At 28.1% G+C, this 20,860-nt stretch overlaps 1 protein-coding gene and 2 long non-coding RNA genes across 4 annotated transcripts; 1 reads left to right on the forward strand and 2 right to left on the reverse strand.

Moving 5' to 3' along the window:
- Positions 1-4,055: 4,055 nt before the first annotated feature.
- LOC149890239 (uncharacterized) lies at positions 4,056-5,181 on the reverse strand. Its single transcript, XR_016451754.1, has 2 exons — positions 4,804-5,181; positions 4,056-4,690 (listed from the first exon to the last, which is right to left on the reverse strand). It is a non-coding gene; the product is annotated as an uncharacterized LOC149890239 (long non-coding RNA).
- A 6,453-nt stretch (positions 5,182-11,634) lies between these two features.
- On the reverse strand, positions 11,635-12,428 carry LOC149890240 (uncharacterized). Its single transcript, XR_016451811.1, has 3 exons — positions 12,279-12,428; positions 11,982-12,143; positions 11,635-11,643 (listed from the first exon to the last, which is right to left on the reverse strand). It is a non-coding gene; the product is annotated as an uncharacterized LOC149890240 (long non-coding RNA).
- Positions 12,429-17,655: 5,227 nt separating this feature from the next.
- LOC149890241 (4-galactosyl-N-acetylglucosaminide 3-alpha-L-fucosyltransferase FUT6-like) lies at positions 17,656-20,860 on the forward strand. Of its 2 annotated transcripts, XM_090084996.1 has the most exons (3): positions 17,692-17,739; positions 19,465-19,526; positions 19,714-20,860. In XM_090084996.1, exon 3 carries the CDS (start codon positions 19,752-19,754, stop codon positions 20,712-20,714), a length of 963 nt encoding a protein of 320 aa, XP_089941122.1. In that variant the 5' UTR covers positions 17,692-17,739; positions 19,465-19,526; positions 19,714-19,751; the 3' UTR covers positions 20,715-20,860. The 2 variants fall into 2 exon arrangements, with proteins under 2 accessions (XP_089941121.1, XP_089941122.1); XM_090084995.1 differs by having other exon boundaries at positions 17,656-19,526.

Genomic DNA, 20,860 nt, shown 5'->3' on the forward strand with positions numbered 1-20,860 from the left:
CTTGCAGTCCATTATTAAAGACAGTTGTTTTCCAAATTCAGCCTTAATATGTTTTTGTAAGATGTCGTTCTTGATAGGTGATCGTCTAAGTTTTAGTATTAGCTTTTTTAATGACTGGCCCATTATGAACTTCATTTAGTTCAATTTTAGGTCTTACATTTTCATGATTGTAGTCCAACAAATCTTCCTCAATGTGCTCATTCTCGGGTGAATCACTGTCAGAAAATTCATTATCAAAATCTGGCTGGTTTGCATCAAATTCTCTCTTTTTTAAAGAACATCAATTACAGCAAGTTGTTACTCGTGAGATAACTGTTGGTTAGCAGGCAGCAACCTGCCAATTTTTTTCATAACACAAGCTCCGTCGGTCATTATAGCCATAATGTCGCTGTATAGATCAAGACTATAGTCTTTAAGTCTTTTTTCTAATAGTTCAATGCACTTTTCTGCTGGTATTTAATCTGTTATTCGCACAAAACCTAAACTCCAAAACTGAGAGTTTTGTCCATGAACGTTAATATTCATGTAGCGACGACTTCGAAGTGACGTCCATTCATCAAAAGACAAAGAAAATCTCTCTCCTACACCGAACTCTTTTTTTTTTGCGCACTTTAATTTGATGAACTAAACCTAATCTTATTTTTTTGCTGTACTCTGCTACATGATTACGAAGTGTGTTTACTGGCGTTGGTAGATTTCTGAATCCCATAGCAGTTATAGCGGCACGTAAGTCTGTTGAAGAACAAATCACATTAAATGAAAGCCCGTCAGACGCCGTTAAACGAGCAAGTGTAGGACAAATTGTTTTATCTCCCCTCTCATAAATCGGAAAGTATTCTGTTAGTGGTTTAGATTTCTTTTTTGGTGGTTTATTTGGTGTTCATTCTCCGGTAATATTAGGTTGGGTTGGAATTTCGACCTTCACATTATGCACCGACAACGTGTGTATTTTGTTGAGACACCACCAGTTTTTAAAATCTTCTTGCAGTTTGGCAATTTACACATCGCCGTTTGGCCTTTTTCATCCCGTAAAAAAAATTTCCAAACAGCTGAGTTACTTTTAATAGTAAGATCCACATACGACATGCTGATTTAATTTTTAATTTTAAGATTCTACCTTATAAGAAACGCGCTTTTCTTTAGTTTGAAAAAACTGACAACAGTAAATAAGCCATTAAAAGTTATTAACAATAGTAACTAAGGTATTAAATAATCTAACTAATTTAACGCGTATATTTTCAAAGTGTTTACGTTAATAACTTTTTAGAAACAAAGTAAATTTGTATTACATAACGAGTTATTATAAAATAAATATAAACCGTAATATATAATGATACAAAGCGTGGGTATCGCAAGCAAGCATATTATAACAATATTTTTCATTGCTTACAAATCTATTATTAAAATCAGATCGTATTTAATTTTTAAATAGTGTATATACTAACCAACATGACATAGTGCGAAGATTTTCACTTTTGTTTTTCTCTAAATCAATCCTTTTTGGTATCGTATATTACTATACAACCGAAAATACAATACTTTTTACAATTTTATACAAAATAAAAATTATTTTGATACGCAAAATTATTGTTATTTTTATATATTTTTTCATTACGCTTTGTTTAGTTCGATCTTACAGGGAATCCCGGGATTGATGCTAGACAATCCCGGGATTGCGGGATCATAAAAAAGGCCGGGATCCCGGGATTGCAATCGCTACCCCTACCTTGATTGTGTAAAGTTAATCGTTTGCCTGTTGAAAGATTTAAAACTAGAGAACTGTCTCAGAACGACTAAGCTAGCTCTAAAGCCAGTACTAGCCTAAAATTGTGGATAAACTATATATTCTATAAATTTAACCTAATTTTTTGGCTAGTGTTGGCTTATTTCTTGTTATTAACCATCTCTCTCATTAAACAAAAACAAAAGACAAAATTCGATAAAGAGTATGGTTAATTATGGATGCTATATCTTTAAAATAAAATCCTACATGCCAACCATAAAAAGCTCAGCCAAAAATTAATCATCAACCAACCGTAATTTAACCGTCTTTCTACTCATTCTTGGTTTCTAACACATAGCTATCTAAATAATTCTTTTTATTTCCTTTTTACACCAAGGTACCCAATGTGTTCCACTATTATCACTCTAAATTAAAATCTACATTAAAGACATCACACTTATTCTTTCCAGGCTTTTTAGGTGACGTATCGCAGAGAAATACTCCTCTAAAATTTAATATTCTTAAATCTCGTGCTGCTTTTATCAATTCGATATTAGATTGAGGCGTATTCTGTAATAAAAAGGTACTAACTTTAAATTTTGTTTTAAATTTAAAACATTTTTCATATATATATATATATATATATATATATATATATATATATATATATATATATATATATATATATATATATATATATATATATATATATATATAAAATGAATAAAAACACCTTTTTATGGAACTCTGAGTTTCATGGCTTCCGGCAATCATCAGCCATCGTTACTTAAAAACCGTTTAAAAATTACAAATTAAAATAACGGTAGAACGAGTTTTGACGTTACTAAAACCAAGGAAGTATTAATAGATGGACGTTCAACGCATTGTTATAGATCAGAGGTGCCGCCAATTAACCAAAAACTATGCGTGTTACCGTCAATTTTCTAAATTCATGATACAGATATTCCGACTTCTACCCGTCAAATTTCCGTCAAAAAACCTCCATCAGTAAATCCATTATAATTATGCATTTACTGAACTTTATGATTATAAAAGACAAAAAAATTAATCGAGAATAGTTCACAAATCTGAAAAAGGTTGATTTGAGCTATGAACTTTGCTTAACAAAAACTTAACTGTGTTTAAACTTTGACGTCTAAAATTAGGCTTTTGCAAGAAGACTATGTATGGTTTACTAGAATGGATAGAGTAAAGTGAAACAAATTTTCCTTGTTAAATTGAAATTGCTATGATATAGTTTAAAGGTCGAAAAAGATATTTTTAGTGTTCTTCTCACCCCACTCTCAGATTATGCTTCCCACTTTAAGGTTCAAATTAGAGAGTATTTCTTATTTTTGTCGGAAATGTCGAACTTATTTGCCTCGCTTTTTTTTTTCTCTTGAACTTGTGATTTTTTTTTTTTCGTCCTAGTTATAAATTTTCTTATTTTTGATACATAAATCGTATTTTGTCTAAATGTATTATAACTAAAAGCATCTTAACCCTTTCATGCGCTGGGTTGTTTTATAACAACAAAATAAACTAAGCTTCCACAATGCAAGTAGTGCATTCTAACCGATTGAAAACAATATTATTTTATAAAGGAGAATAGTGCCACTGTCATTTTGTAGATAATTTTTTATGGGTTATGTTAGTTATGGGAAAATAATTAGAGCATGAAAGGGTTGAAGTTCATAAAAAACTATTGATTTCAGAAGTTGGAAAAAAATATTAAGTATGTATTTTTAATGAGCATTTTTGATAAAACATTTTTAAACAGTCAGTCATGTAAAGCTACTTTAACTTATAATGATCTTATTATTTTTATTATTATTGTTGTTACTAACAGTAACAACATGATAATAAACATGGTAAGACCATACCTTGCGTTGCATATTCTTGAGCCTTCTACAAGTGATGTACAGCCTTATTTTTAACCTTTTCTAGATATATCAAAAGAAGTAATCTTATATTCCTATCTATTATCTTGTTACTGGATAAATAATGAGTCTTCATGAGGAATATTTAAAACATTTATGTAGAAAGTGTGGCTGCATAATAAAACAGGATAGTCACTATCAAATAAAACCTGTTGTAATCTTTAAACAAGCAACTCTTAGTTTTTACAAGCTGGATATAACCTCAGACTATCAAAAAGTTCATCCTGAATATTTATGCAAATCATTTTATATGGTCTTATGCAGGTTAGATTTAAAATCAAAAAAGGCTTTGAAGTTAAGAGGAATGATAAATTCTTCACTTTTTCTGAACACACAGAAACCTGTTATGTATATAACACACTCACAAGAGTTGGAAGAAATAAAAAAGTACATGCGATAAGTATTCATCAACAGTTAAAAGCATTTGCATCAAAACATGGTTTTGACTGTTACAATGAAAATAATAAAAATTATTTTGTAATAGTTAAAATCAATAGTTATCGCCAATCAAATGGCATGTGGAGACTAATTGTTTTAAGTGCCATTGTTCATTAATACTAACAAATCTCTTCCAGATCAACTAAATCTTCAATCTGTTAATATTATATTCTTCAACATTTCATGCATAAACATCTGTAAAGGTAATAATGACTTCCACTATCTTTTTTTCTAATCAGAAGTAAATTTTCTGATTTTAAAAATTTCCAAAGCACATCAAATGAGGATGTTGGAATAATTGAAATGAAAGAAGGCAATACAGTTGAAAACTTTAAAGTTATTAGACATAAAAATTGTTTATTAATATGGTCAGAAGTCCGTTGTGATTTTAGTACCATCTACCATAATAACTTGCCTATAATGGAATCCAGGTTAAAGAGTAAAGAAAGTCAATCATCTATTACCTTTAACTAGCCATTTTTTAACTGTGCACATTTTCTTACAACAATATACGTAATAAAGACAACTTGCATTCTTCTACATGGAAGTTCAATAGTACATTACAACAATTTATAGTTTTGAATAATTTCTAAAATCAAAATTAAGAGTTATTGAAATATTTTCATAATCTAGGAGTGTTCGCAAATATAAAATAGCACCAGATAAGACGTTAAGTTCCACAACATGTGAGTATAAACACACCTTTAGTACCAATGTAACATTTCTTTTCATGCTTTTTAAAATTCGATTATCTAAGACATTTATTGTGACATTTCGTACAGGTAAATTTAGTTATTAAGCGTTCTTCTGTTTTTTTTCAGCATTTTGGTTTCTTCTTCTGCAATCAGCTTCTCTGTAGGAATTGCTGGTGGTATGAGCTCCAATTCAAAATCCTCTGATAACAAGTCCGCTAACTCTTCAAGATCTATCTCAATAAAATCATCCATAACTATTTCAATTTCGTTATCGATATTTTCAAGCAAAAAAGAATAATCTTCTTGATTAATAGCAAAGTTTTCTGTCAAACTCATTTTATGTAACGCTGCTCAAAAATATTTAAAAAAATATTTTTATTGGATAGTCGAGACCATCTTTTGCCGACGTCGAAAAAAACTCCCCGGTTTCGCAACTGTCACCTGTTGTTTCGCTATTGTTATCTAAACAATACCGTAATATGCATATCTTTTTTATGAAACAATGTGTTGAACGTCCATCTATTAATACGTCCTTGCTAAAACGAAACAAAGACGTCAAAAGCTTCATTCCCTAGTGTCCAATAAGGTAGCAAAAATTTCTTTGTATATCGGCACTTTGATATTATTTCATATCTTTTGTTAAGTACAACCGGGGGGGGGGGGGGGTTGTACCATATAAATTTACTTTTGCGATGTTTGTCTATTTGCGGTTGTTTGTGGTTATTTGTAACTTTTAATCGAAACTATATTAAAGTTAGTTATAGTTGCATGCCTAACATCAATTCTTTAATAAATGCACATATTAACAAAATTCTACAAAGCGACAAATATAAAACAAAATAGACAAAAAAAGTTGTCTGTTAAATAACCAATGCCTACCATTCTAGCAATGTTGCATACCAAGCCACTGTAAATTCTGGAGATCCTCAATTCAAAGACAAAGTTTATTTCGGTATAAGTGAAACTACATTTAAACTTAGATATGCCAACCACCTTAAATCTTTCAACGCACCTAAATATAAAAATGACACCGAACTTTCCAAAGAAATATGGATGCTAAAATCTAAAAACCTGAAACCGGTGATTACATGGAAGATTATAGCTCAATAAAACCTTTGACGCCTTTTGTTTTGTTTCGGTTTAGTAACGTCAGAACTTTTTTCTTTTTTAACTTTATCACAATAATGTATATTTTGTATATACAGTATTGTGAAAAGGTTTTTCACAATACTGTATATAAAAAACTTGGCCACCAAATAGTCCATATCTAAATTGCATTGAAAATCTTTGGAGTTGACTTGATAAAGAGACTGCCAAGAAATCACCAAGGAGCCTTGAGGAGTTGCGAAATATTTTACCAGCAAATCTTGGAAATGTTCCCAAACATATTTTGGAGAATTTAATAAACTCAATGCCAAATCGTATAAAGGAGTGCTTAAAAATTCATGGTAGAATTACGCGGTATTAGGTAAAAATTACCGTTTTTTGTTCTGTGGTTCTTAACTTTTTCACAATTTTTTTTAAATAAAAGTTACTTATAAATATATATATTTATAAGTAACTTATATTTTTTATTTGTTTAAAAGTTTTTATCATTATTTTTTTTTATTATTTTGTTTGTCTTTTTTCTAAAATTATATTTATATATATATATATATATATATATATATATATATATATATATATATATATATATATATATATATATATATATATATATATATATATATATATATATATATTGACAATGCGTTATCACAGAAACAGAACAAGGTATACAACAATCGTGGTAGACAAAATGATGTAGATTATATTTATCGTGCACAGAATTTTAAGCTTCCACAACAAACTATACGTGGGAATGAAAATTTTTCGTCTATTTCCACAAGCCTCAAAATGTATGAACTATATACAGCGGTGGCTAAAAATTAAAGACCACTCATTTTTTAGTTGGTTTCTTAATCTTTAAATTAAAATTAAGAAGATTCTAATTGACATATTTGATTTTTTTTTTTTAATATCTTGTTAATTAAAACATACGGATTCACGGTCGTTAAGACTTTAGAAATAAATGGAAAGTTATTATACGCAAGCGCAGTAGAGTTAAAAATAATTTAAAATTTTAAAAATGGCTACGGATGCAAAACTTATCATTGACAACGAGTAACTTGTTTAATTTTAGATAATTAAATAGGTTTTTAACTATTTTTTAAATGAAATTATTTTGAAAATAACTTGCAGCTGTACGAAAAAATTTTTAAAATAAAATACAAGACCTCTGAATGTGAATAATATCTACTTTCAGCTAAAGCAACTTTAGTGTTTTTGTTTACAACTTTTAAACCTTTTTTAAAATATTTTTGAGCGTAGAAATTTTTTAATTTAAATTTATTCAGCAAGATGAACCTTTTATCTTTTTTGCATTTTTTGCTTATATGAGGATTCAATTTTTTTTGCAGGGTTAAAAGAAAATCTTAATCATTAAACTTTTGTAACCTGTTGCTATGGTACTCTTTTCCGATGTTACTATATATATATATATATATATATATATATATATATATATATATATATATATATATATATATATATATATATATATATATATATATATACATATATATATATATATATATAGTATAAACACTTATCTATTTTTTTTTAAAACCTTCTGAAGGAGTTAAACAGACTGTCAAAGAACAAAAAACTAGATAAATGTTTGACTTTTTTATTACTGCTCTCTTCTTTAAGAATATTGAGCACTCTATTTGTAAAATACACTAACATTGTTAGTGTATTCGACAAATAGAGAGCTCAATATTCTTAAAGAAGAGAGCATAATATTGTTATATGTTAGTAACATAATATTTTATAATATTTTATAACATAATATAGTTATATGCTAATAACATAATATATATATATATATTCATAATTTATATACATAAAATATATATATATATATATATATATTATGTATATATACATAATATGTTATGTATATATACATAATTTATATACATAATATATATATATATATATATATATATATATATATATATATATATATATGTATATTTGAGGCAGTGGCCTTATTCTTCACAAAAATATTAATTAACAAATTATATTCAGATTATAATAATGTAAACTGAGGTCTAGCTTTATTTGTATCTTTGTAACATTTATAACATATAGAAAGAGCACTCCGGTAGGAGCAGGTAAAATCCTTATTTTTTAAAATTCTGTAACCGTTTGCATAGCAGTATATTGGTTAAGTTATTTTACCTAAACATGCATATTGGTTAAGGTATTTTACCTAAACATGCACTGATTTTAAATTATCATTTTTGGATTCTTTCTTGTTTCGGAACCTTAAACCTTCAAACCTTTTTTGAGTGGCGCTCAAAAAATGTCTTTGGCCCACTACATGACGACTTGACCCTGGTTAATGTCACCCAGTGTAGTGCAAATGACAACTGTAAATATCTGAAAGTTATAGGGAAGTTTGATTGTTCTAATGATAGAAATAAGATTTTGCAATATCCGCATGAATGTTGATGTATTAAATTTGTATAAAATTGAATTTTTATTTATTTATGCCTAGAAACTAAATGATGGAAGAAGAAAGCGTGTTAGAATAGGTTTCCATTTAGTACAGAGACAAAGGGCAGTTAATGTTTTTCTTGAAAGCACATTGTTTATTGTACAATAACATTTTTTACACATTTTTGGAGGATGGACAAATTCCAAGTCTGTCATTTCAACATGAAACAGCTTCTCTAATTTTACTTTAAGAATTTCTCCTGTAAAATAATGCTTTTTACCAAGTAAGTGTCCACAAATTCTGCAAAGGAGTTTAATATTTTTGTTGTGAAGTTCCATTTTATCTAATATTAGACTATTTAAAAAATGGTATATATATACAATTATATATGTTTTTTTTTTTACAAATCCTAGTAATTCATTCATATTTATCAACCAATTCCTATATATTTATACTCTTTTTGAAATCTCTTTCTCTATTTCTCTTTATTTATATATATATATATATATATATATATATATATATATATATATATATATATATATATATATATATATATATATATATATATATATATATATATATATATATATATATATATATATATATATATATATATATATATATATATATATATATATATATAGTCACATCGGAAAAGAGTACCATAGCAACAGTTTACAAAAAGTTAACGATTAGGATTTTATACTAACCCTGCAAAAAAAATTGAATCCTCATATAAGCAAAAAATGCAAAAAAGATAAAAGGTTCATGTTGCTGAATAAATAAAAATTTAAAAATTTATACGCTCAAAATTTTTTTAAAAAAGGTTTAAAGATTATAAACAAAAACAGTAAAAGTAGCTTTAGCTGAAAGTAGATTTTATTCACATTCAGAGGTTTTGTATTTTATTTAAAACATTTCTTAGTACAGGTGAAAGTTATCATCACAATAATTTCATTTAAAAACTAGTTAAAAGCTTATTTAATTATCTAAAATTAAACAAGTTACTCGTTGTCAATGATAAGTTTTGCATCCGTAGCCATTTTTAAAATTTTAAATTATTTTAAACTCTACTGCGCATGCGTATAATAACTTTCCTCCTTCAAACGACCGTGGATTAAAGTGGTATAATTTTTTTAATCTAATTCTAATTAAATAGCGTTTAACTTATTAAAAAACTGATGAGTACTTATAAATCTTCTTTAAATAAATTGGACAAAATTTAACGACCACTTTCAAATCTTTAATTTGCACTTATTGAAAATAATAATCCTTTTTTTTTTAACTGTCTTAATTGCTTATTACGTTGGCTATAAAATAAAATGTCGAAACCTGAGTTTTGATATCAAATAAACATTTATTTTTTGAATTGCAATAAGGATATATCCTTATTGCATTTCAAAATATATAAACTCAGGTTTACACGCATTTTTGCAATATTTTTATATATAAAAATATTGCAAAAATGCGTGTAAAGATCGAAGAAAAAGACAGATACGCGGCTCTTGTATTAAAAGAAGAAGACTATAGCCCTAGAACTGTGCGAAGGGTCCTCCACAATTTAAATTATTTATGGCGTGATGCTGCAAAAAAACCACGCTTAAATAAAAAACAAAAATTTGCCAGGAAAGAGTGGTGCAAACTACATAAAATTTGGTCAACAGATCAGTGGAGCCGTGTGGTCTTTAGTGATGAAATGATCGTTGAGGTAGACAACAGAAAAGGTTGCGTAATGTTGCATAGACTTCCAAGCGAACGGTTCGATGAATCATGCATTTTGAAACGAACAAAACAAGGCAGTGGTTTAATAGGCATTTGGGCCTGTATGAGTGCCTGTGGAGTTGGCGTTTTTCATTTATTCGATAGTAGACTCAACAAAGAAAGGTACATCGAAATTTTGGGAAACTCGCTTATTCCTAGCATTGATTTATGGCAGTTGCAAGATGGATTTATTTTCCAGCAAGATAATGTGTCGTGTCATAAAGCGCATGTTGTTAGCGATTGGTTCAATTCTAATAAAATTCAAGTGCTTTCATGGCCTGCCAATAGTCCAGACTTGAATCCAATAGAGAATTTATGGTCGTGGCTTGATCAAAAGCTTGGTAAAGAACAACTTTGCAATTTGGAAGATTTGAAATCTTCTATCTCTCATCATTTGAAAAATGTGCCTGATGAGGTAATCAAAACTTTAATGAATTCAGTGCCAGAACGAGTACAAGAGTGCTTAAAAACAAATGCAATTTTTGATTGCTTTTTGAAATATTTTTGAAACTGGGCCCAATGCTATAAACATAAAAAACGAAGTTTTTTCCGTAAAACACGAAGTTTTTACCGTAAAAAGCGAAGAAAAAAAAAGTCCATTGCTATAAACATTCTAAAAACTCCGTTTTTAAGATAAAAACTTCGCTATTAAATCCAATGCTATAAACGAACAAGGGAATCGCCTTTTCAGATAAAAAATGCGTTTTTTCGAAAAAAAACTTCAGATAGATTTTTGATCTCAATTTTAGATATTTTCTTCGTGATTTTTGGCGGCCATTGTTGGAACAACGTTAGCGCTTCAAAATCATTGAACATTCTTTGTTTGTGTTTTTATGCAGATATTTTATAGATAAAGCTTAAAAGGATTTTGGTAACTTCATAATAAACTAATTACTTAAAAACTGCATTTAATCGATTATTCAGTTCCTTGTTGTGCTTCGTTAACAATGCATGCATGAATTTAAAATTCCATACTTATTTATGAAGGTTTTCGATAGTAATTCTGGTTAAACAAATTTTTCATAGTGTTTGACTAAAGAAAAGTATAAATAGTCGATAAATATGCCATATAATACACAAATACACAACAAAATAATACACAAATACACAACAAAAAAAAATGCTGTCTAAAGAACTTAAAATGTTACTAGCAATATAAATCAGAGAAAACAAAGAGGTTCTTCTTGGGAAGCTTATTATGTTTTAATTAGCAAACTATTTAAATAAAAATATGTATTGCTACATTATATTTTATATATATGTATATATATATATATATATATATATATATATATATATATATATATATATATATATATATATATATATATATATTAAAGATATATTTAGAAATGTTATAGCATAAGTATGTAATATATAGTATATATTAACATAATATAAGTATGTAATCAATCATATTTCTAAATAAAGATTTTACATTCAAGTTTATATACAAATAGTTATAAACTAATGTAAAGTAAACTACTAACAGTGCTAATGATATATAACAAGGGTAATAATAATGGCAATTTAATCATTCTATTCAAAAACAGCAGAGATATATTACAGTATATAAAACTAACAATGATAACATGATGTAATGTATAGTATATATCAATTTTATATATATATATATATATATATATATATATATATATATATATATATATATATATATATATATATATATATATATATATATATATATATATATGTAAATATATATCTACTTCCAATAGTTTTATTAACTTAATACACTAACATTGAAAATAGCTTCTCCTACACTGTATAATACTATAAATTGTGTTGGTAAAGATTCCATGACAGTCTCTGAGAACATGAAAAAAAATATTTGTGCCAATAAAATGAAGAAATACCATTATTTGGAAAAGTACTGAAATGCTTTTATTTCGCTTAGCATAATGTTGCAAATCATCTTTAAGCCTAGTTTCTAAAAAATCTAATACAGCTCTTGGGACTCGATACTGCTCTCGAAAAACGTTGTCAGAAACATCTTCGTTAAAAAAGCGACCATTAAACTAAAATGATATTGAAAAACAAAACAAAAATATAATTTCTGCGCCTATTTAGTATGATTTCTGATTTTGTTCGATAAAAAATCATTAAAAAAATATATATATATAGTAATTTTAAGTAATGTTTTAAACACCAACCTCTCGAGGCAATCGGTGGCGAAGCTCATTTTCTGCAACTTCGAAATCTAAGTCTTCATCCGAAAAAATTAAATTCATGTTTCTACTTTAATTTTACACAGATTTTTTAAACACCAAATACTAGAATTTAAAAATATTCATAAAAATAGAATAGACAGCACAGGATACTTAATGACTAATTAAATTCATTAAGTAGGTCTAATAAATAAAAGTTACAATAAAAATTACTATTATATTACTACTATATATTACGGATAAAAAAAGTTCGTGAATTTTAGTGACGTTTACGTTTTATGCTTTATAGCAATGGCCGAAAAAAGTACAAACAGCGATAAATTCTTCGAGATTACGAACTTTTTTTCGTACGTGAAAAATTGCGTTTTTACGAAAGATTTTTTTTCTCGAAAAAAACTTCGAATTGTTTATAGCATTGGCCCCTGGTCTTAAAATTTTTTTCCAATTTTTTTTCCCATTTATATTTTTTACTAGTCAGTTTTTTAATTTTTTAACATTATTTTGTAAAAAAATTATAAATTCTTTTATAATAAATATAAAATACAATAAAAATTCTTTCTAAAAATGTTTTTCTTTTTTTTGATACCTTTTTCCAAAATAAAATTATACTAAGGTTAAAAATGAATTTTGAAAAAAAAAAGAGTGTTCTTTAATTTTTGGCCACCGCTGTATAATTAGGTCAAGTTAGTCAAGACAGGTCAATGGTCGGTCTGTTACTTAATTTATAGCGGCTGTTTTCCACAATTTAAAGTTGCGAAACCTTAACTAATACCCTTTTAGAAAAACGCCTTCAAAACGAAAAAATTAAACCATATGTGAAATTAAAATAAAAAGTATGCGGAGGTAAAATAATTTACCAATTATTTATTATTGAGTAATTTACAACTGATATAGGTCATATCAGTGTAAGGCAGAACCATTTTTCTCGACATTGCTAAGTTCAAAACAATACGCTTTTAATGACTGACACAGAATAGTAACACTTCGTCATGCTTTAAATTGACGAAAAAGTAAAGCTAAATTCTTGATATCTTTTTTATAACATGAACTTTAACTAATAAGATTAATATAAAGCGAACGTAAATTATACTTGAGTTATTATGTTTTTGCTATCCCCTTGATACATGTTTCTTTAAAAAAGGAAATTGTCTTTAAAGCGTTAAATGCACACAACTAAATAGGTTTATTAAAAATAACTGACCATTTGACCATTACCATACATGGCACTTATCTGACCATTTTTATATATGGCCTCTTTGTTTCAATAGTTTTTAATGAACGGTAATTTGCAACCATTTACTCGAAATTTAATTCTCTTAAATATTTTGACACTAATAAAAGACCTCCCTTCCACAATTTTGCCTTAATGGTGGTAAGGAGAATAGAGTTATTTTTATTAAGGGTTATCAAGTTTTTAATGAAGACCTTTTAACAGAATAATAAGATTTAAAAAAATGGTTTACATGTATAAGAATTTTTTTTTTTTTAGTATATGTAAGAATTTAACATATATCAGAATTTTTTCTTTTTTCGAAAGTGTGGCAAATGCAAAATAAGCTAATTAATTAAACAACTTATAAAATTTACGTAATTTGATATTTGACAAATGCGCAAAACTACAATATTCACCCCACGTTTAAAAAGATCCCCTATGTTACATACAGCAAATTATTAGGCATAAAATAGAAAAAATTTGAAAAAAAAATGAACTCATTGCAAATATTTATATCATTTTAACTGAAAAGAATTTGCAATAAAAGGTAATCAGGTTTTTTTTATAAATTCTATAAATGCATCAATCGTAAATCTTAAAGAAAAAAAAAAAGGAATTATGATACCATAACTACAACAAAAAAAAAAAAACACCACATAAAATCTGTAAATCGATTTACCTATTTATAGAACCTATTTTGACATGGCAATTAATATAAACATTTATCGATAATGTAACTATGAAATCTGTTTCGAAGTACAAAAGGATTAACAATACTAAAAAAAAAAAAAATCAAGTTAAGATATAAATTGCATTTTTAGCATAACGTTGTCTTGGCTTTTAGTAAATAAATAAAAGCAGTAAGTTCCAATAATGAAACTACCTGCGAAAATAACAAACCAAATTAAAATATGAAAGGCAAAATTAGAAAACCAATTTAAAGTTAACTATATTTATCTTTTTACTAAACATATAAATGCATAAAAGTATATTTGTTTTTATATTCAATATCAGTTATTCAAAAACTTCAAATTTAAGGCATTAAAACACCCTAGATTTAAAGATCAAGGTTGAATACTCTCTAATACACATTACGCTAAACATTGACAGACATTAATGTCTGTCAATGTTTAGCGTAATGTTATTAGAGAGTATTGTTTTGGTCAGCACAAAAATTGCAAGCATTTCTTAAATTTATGTAATCATGGTAAAGATTTTGACATCATCATAGAAAGTTGCCATTTGATGGCGATGGACGGTTAAAAGACTTGTTTCCAATGTTAGTCTTCAACTCCCTATTTAGAATGCTGAAGAAACGTTCAATTTTTTTAAGACAAAATATGTTCAACTTCATTTTTTTAAAGGCTTAAGATATTCAGTGCGGAAAATCAGTCAGTCCGGTAAATCAGTTCAGTCCGGAAATCTTTGTCTCCCTGATTTAATAATGCAAAAACTTTATGTTGTACAAGAAGTTTCAATCAATTTTTCAGAATATTTTCACTACGCTTGATGAATAATGAAACCCACTATGTACAATCGGGTGTGTATATTAGGAATGTAATAAACATTAAAATTTGAATTCAGACTTTCGGACAGTCCTAAAAGTATCCCTTAAAGCGGTTTTATTGATAGCTGGAGTTCTTTTTGACATGACTTTATCTCCATTTTGTGTTTCATCATAACCTCTTTTAAACTCAAAAACTTTTAAATCTGAAAACCTCCTTTCGTTTTATTTCACTCAACAAATAAGACTTTCAAGAATTCTTTCTAAAAACACATCACCAGGTGATGACGTTGGACAGGTATGACGTTGGACAGGTATGACGTTGGACATCTCAGCTGCTTAAGATGATAGACTTGGTCCTTCGGTAAAAAAGATAATTTTTTAAATCTTAAACAAGGTAGTTATATAGGCACCAGCCGTGAACTCAATCAACTTTCTTGATAACGGCTCTATAAAGACCATTATGAGGAATCCAGAATCTACAGACCTAAGGGCAATTATCAAGTACGATTTTAAAATTAAAATCATCAACCTGATGAATCCACAAGTATATCCAAGGGATATACTTCAGCTTTGTAAAAAGGTTTAGAAATGGTCTAGTAAGTTTCAAATCTAAATTTAAGGTTGAAGGGGATGTTTATAATTGCCTAATGTTTTGGTTATCTTTACAGCTAAGATGAGCTTAAACTCGTTTTTTAAAGCAAACACTAGTTTGCTAAGGAACATTTAACTGATATTTATTGTCTAGATTTTACTGGAACCATATGCACTACTATACTAAAGAATAGAAGAAGCAGATCATGACTTCCTTTGAGATATTTATATATATATAAACTTTATGAGGGCGATTTTCTTGCGTACGGATGTGCCATTTTTTTTTTTTTTAAGAATATTTTTAAATATAAATAAAGTTCGTTTAGTTTGACTTAATTTCGTTAAGTTTCATTCAAATCAAAATTATTATTTAGGAGAGTTTTTTAACAATTAGAATTTCCCTAACCGATTCACATTTTGTGGAAATTTTTATTGCATTTTGAATATTACAAGCTTCTACAAATTTAACTTTCAAAATTATTTTTGAAAGATAAATTTATAAACCCTTTTAACATTCCAATCCTTTGTTACTTGGAATAAATCTTTTATATTCACTTTTAATTGAATCTCTATCAAATTCTTCAAGTGATGGAACATTTTCCGGTGTGCTTAAGCTAGAAGATATGGTGGAGTGAAACAGAGGTACGGAGGTGACGTGATGGAGGTACGGAGGTTAAGTTGTGATCACTGAGAGGATTATATAAATGGTTTTTCATCTTTAATTTATGAATGTTCTAAGTTGAACTAAGAAAGAAAAATAGATGTTAATAATAAATTGGGAAAATGACCAAATAAATGTTTTCTCCTAGTTACAATTGCTATTAAGAATTCATGGTTAATTTAGTGAAGTAAAAATTTTGTAAATAATGAATAGTTAATTGGGTTCACGAACTTTTGAGGAAGTAGGTGAATTGGGTAAAATTCGGTAAAAAAGCTCTAGTGTCAGGAAGCTTTTCTTTCGTTTTTTTTTTTGTTGTTTTTTTTTATGGTTTGTATACAGCATAATGTTTTGATTAAAGTTTTTCCGTTCGAGTGGTCATTGCATGACAACACATTAGTAATTGAGTTATCATGCTAAGACGCCACGTGCTCCAAAAATGATTGGCTTATAGTCCAAATTTCCCAACAATTTCAGCATTTTTGAGATCACTGCTAGACTCCTTAAAACATTAATAACACTAATGAGAGATTCCAGTCTGCGAGGATGACTATTGCTAAATTTTTGGGGCCATCTTTACACCATGGTTTCTAGATGTGTAAATAGCATATTGCTTATAAGGATTATCTATGATGCCGAGGTAGACTTTAAGAAACCGCCCCCTCCATCTATCCCCAGCTTTATTAAATTTTAAGATCATCTTCCTTGGGCTAGAAGGACTTCTTCACAAATGTTTTTTAATTAAACAGCCGTGTGTGTGAAAAATTCTGATAATTGGCTCCCAAACACTTTGATTTAAGTTTTAGCTCTTTGATTTAAGTCTTTAGTTAATTTTTTAAAAACTAACTTTTTATTAAGATACCGAATCAAACGATGACAGTTTTATTTAACTCAAAGGATTGAATTTAAAAAAACTGTCATCCTTTGATTCAGTATTTATTTTTGGCTTAAAACGGAAACAAAATAAATTTCTTTGTTTCTATTTTAAACCTAAAGTTGCTTAATAATGAAGAAACTCTTATAAAGATTCATGAGAGTTATAGTCTTATGTAGTTTTTTTTAACAATAGAGAAAAAAGATTTAATGAAAACAAAAGATAGATTCTACCAAGCTATGCATTTATAATTCACTAAACTGCTAAAACTTTACTTTAAAATTCATTAGTTTTTATTTACAAAGGAAAACGTTAAATTCAATGGATCGAACTTCTGCAAAGGGGAGACTTTCTTTTGACTAATTACTTTTTAAGATTTGGAGCTCATAAAAATGCAGTTATTCAAATTTAGGACAATCCAATATTTTTCGTTGACTTATTGAATATATTTAGGGTTTTCAGTTTTCTTAAATGACTCAAATGTTTTTAATATGCATTTTAAATTTGCAAGATCCCGAACCAAAAAGAGTGTTCCGAACTTGTTATTTAGTACATATGTGAAAGATGACGAGAAATCAGTCATGAAAGGTTTTTTTTTATAAGGTAACTCACAATTATTATATCTATTTTTTTTGTTCTGTTTCTTTCTCCTGACACGCACATGCTTCGCGTATATTGTTTAACGTTTAACGTTTGACGTTTTGTTAACAAATTGTACCAAAAAAGGTATTTTGTCGCAAATTGTCAAAACACAAAAACCATAAACAATAAACCATGTAGCGGCAAAAAATCTTTTATCTATTTATCGACACATAAAAAGTTTAAAGTTTTATTTAGCTATTATGTAGCATTTATCTGCAAAAAGAATAAAAACATAAAATTGATTTTTTTCTCGGAAGTGATAGTTTGACTTGATTATTCAAGTTTTTTGACAATCAGTATATAGTACTTTCATCTTTTATCGGTGGGATTCTCGGGACAGAATTATGACCAAAGAAAATGGAATTAGGCATGAAACTTTGTCGTGAAAAAGTTTAACAGAAGTAAAAAGACTTTAAAATATCTTTTCGACAAAAGCTACCGAACTTTACTTTAAAATAAAATCAATTTAGATAATTTGTTAATATCTTTTTTTTTTAATCAATAGCAGATTATTCGCTAATTTTTCTTAAACGTTGTAAAAAAATAAAGAAAGAATTGAAGGATGGCATTTTGTTAAATTCAAAGAACGCCATCTCTTTTTCTTTTACCCTAACTATTAAAAAATGAAATAAGCAAATAATTGATTTCTTTAAAGAGCAAACCAAATTTTTACTTCTGTTTAAAATAAATGGTTTAGTATTCCTTTTCAAAAGTTGTTTTTATATATAGTTTACAAAGATTTATACATATTGGTAATATTTAGATAACAATAAGAAGTGGAGCAAGTTTTATTTTTTCTATTTTCAGTCTTAAGGGACTTGAAAATGTAAAAAAGCTGGGTGTTGAGGAGGTCAGGATTTTTAAAAGGAAAACTTTTATTTTTTACTAAAATAAGTGTAAACATTTGCAATTTACCAGTAGGCGAGTAATGTTAATGACATATATTAACTTGATAAAGATTTCGTAAAAAAAAGTAAAGAAATTTTTTTAAGTTTTTAACGATTCATTTTGGATTTGCTTTTATTTAACATTGCGTCATTCCAGGCTGGCAAAACAAACCTGGCTGGTAAAAAATTTGCTTACTGCGGAAGCGCGAGTTAAATATCTAGTTAATCTATATCATTGAGTAATCTAGTTTTAGTTAAATCCAGAATTAAGCACTTTAAAGTGAAAGTTATTTGTCTTACTCTCCTGCAAGCCGATTTTCAAAAAATTGTTGAAGGTACTTCTGAAAAAGGCTCTGTGAAGAAACTCTAATAGGAGTCTCTGTGAAGAAACTGTAATTCATGGGAGGTTAAAACCTCTGTCTGCTTTTTTGTAACAATAGAGAAAAAAGATTTAAAAGATTTGACAAAAAAAGGAAATATGCAATCCAATAGATTAAATGTTTTTACAGTGCTTCGTATTCGTATTTACAAATACTGAACTGCTGAAAATTTTACTTTGATTGTCGTAAACTTTTATTTACAAACTGAATCGTTTAATTTTACGAATCAAATACCTTTGTGAAACGGACACTTAAGGTTGACTCATCATTTGTAGTGGTTTGGAGTTCATGACAATGCATTTCTTTGAATGGAGAACCATTTTATGTTTATCGTTAACGTTTTTAACATATTTAGCATTTTCAATATTTGTAACTTACTCAAATGTTTCTGATAAGCACTTTAAATATGCAAAATATAGAATCATCGAGAATGTTCCGAACCGTTCATTTAATACCAGTGTAAAAGATGAGGGGATCTCAGGTACTTAATAGTTTTTCTTTTATAAAATAACTCAACTCTTTTATCGATTTTTGGGTGCTATTTGATTTTCCTGACACACACATACATATACACACACTGACACAAGGTCACACATACACTTATCTCAAATAAATACAGAAACTTTCAAACTATTTAACCATATTGTTCAACGTTTACCTTTTTTTAGAACTTTTACCAAATCAAAACAGAGATTTTATCATATTGATGTACACAACCTTTTTCGGTGATTTACCGTGGCCGTATTTTAATCCAGCAGCGAAATGTACTTTTAACACTTCTAACTTTCACATAACGTACGATAAAGCATATTTTAACCTTAGCGATGTTGTGATGTTTCATTCACGTAATATGCCATCAATAGAACATTTAGAAAATTTAACGAGCAGGCGGAGAAATGGCCAGCTATGGGTTTATTTTACAATGGAGTCTATACATAATAACCCTGGTGTGGGAAATATTAATAAGTATTTTAATGCTACAGCTACATATGGAGTAGATACAGACATTCCGATGCCATACAGGTTTCATGGAAAGCGTCTTGAGATTGATACCAACGTAAATACAGATTACTCTTTAAACAAAACAAGAATGGTAGCATGGATTGTTAGTAACTGTGGTGGTTATGCTAGAAACAGTCTTGCAAGTAAATTAATCAGTTACGGAGTTGACATAGAGGTCTCAGGATCATGTTCAAAGAATTTCCCGAAAAGATTTTCTTCGTCCTGCAGGGGACGACCGTGTTTTACAGATTTACAAAACTTTAAATTTTATTTTTCTGCCGAGAACTCCTTGTGCGATGGATACATAACGGAAAAATACTGGGACTCTGGTCTGAATAATAATCTAATACCAATTGTTTTGGGAGGTTCCAACTATTCTGATCCTAGATTGGCTGTCCCAGGCTCTTTTATTGATGCTTTAAGTTTTAATACGCCTAAAGCTCTAGCTGACCATATCTTAGATGTGAGTTCAAATTCTACAAAATACAACTCTTTCTTTGAATGGAAAAAAAGTTGGCAACTAGACAGTGACAGTTATTTTTGTGCACTTTGTGAAAAAATTAGAAACGGTTTTAAACTTCGCACGAATGCTCTAATGCAAACCATGAATCCAACAAAGTGCTCTCAGGCTAACGAAAAGTTCAACCTTTGGATTAATAAAAGCTAGCAAAGTTTTATGACATTCAACATTACATACGCCAAATCTGCAATAAGAAAGAAAATTTACTGTGTGTTTCTTGATTAATTAAACTTGAAGCTCAGTGACTTAAGCAACACTCATTCTTATTTTTCTAGAATATATTATTCAAAGCA

This window comes from Hydra viridissima, unplaced genomic scaffold, assembly GCF_058129835.1.
Source record: "Hydra viridissima isolate aposymbiotic clone 2 unplaced genomic scaffold, HvirCarnegie_v1 scaffold_4, whole genome shotgun sequence".
In the NCBI taxonomy this organism is placed as follows: Eukaryota; Metazoa; Cnidaria; class Hydrozoa; order Anthoathecata; family Hydridae; genus Hydra; species Hydra viridissima.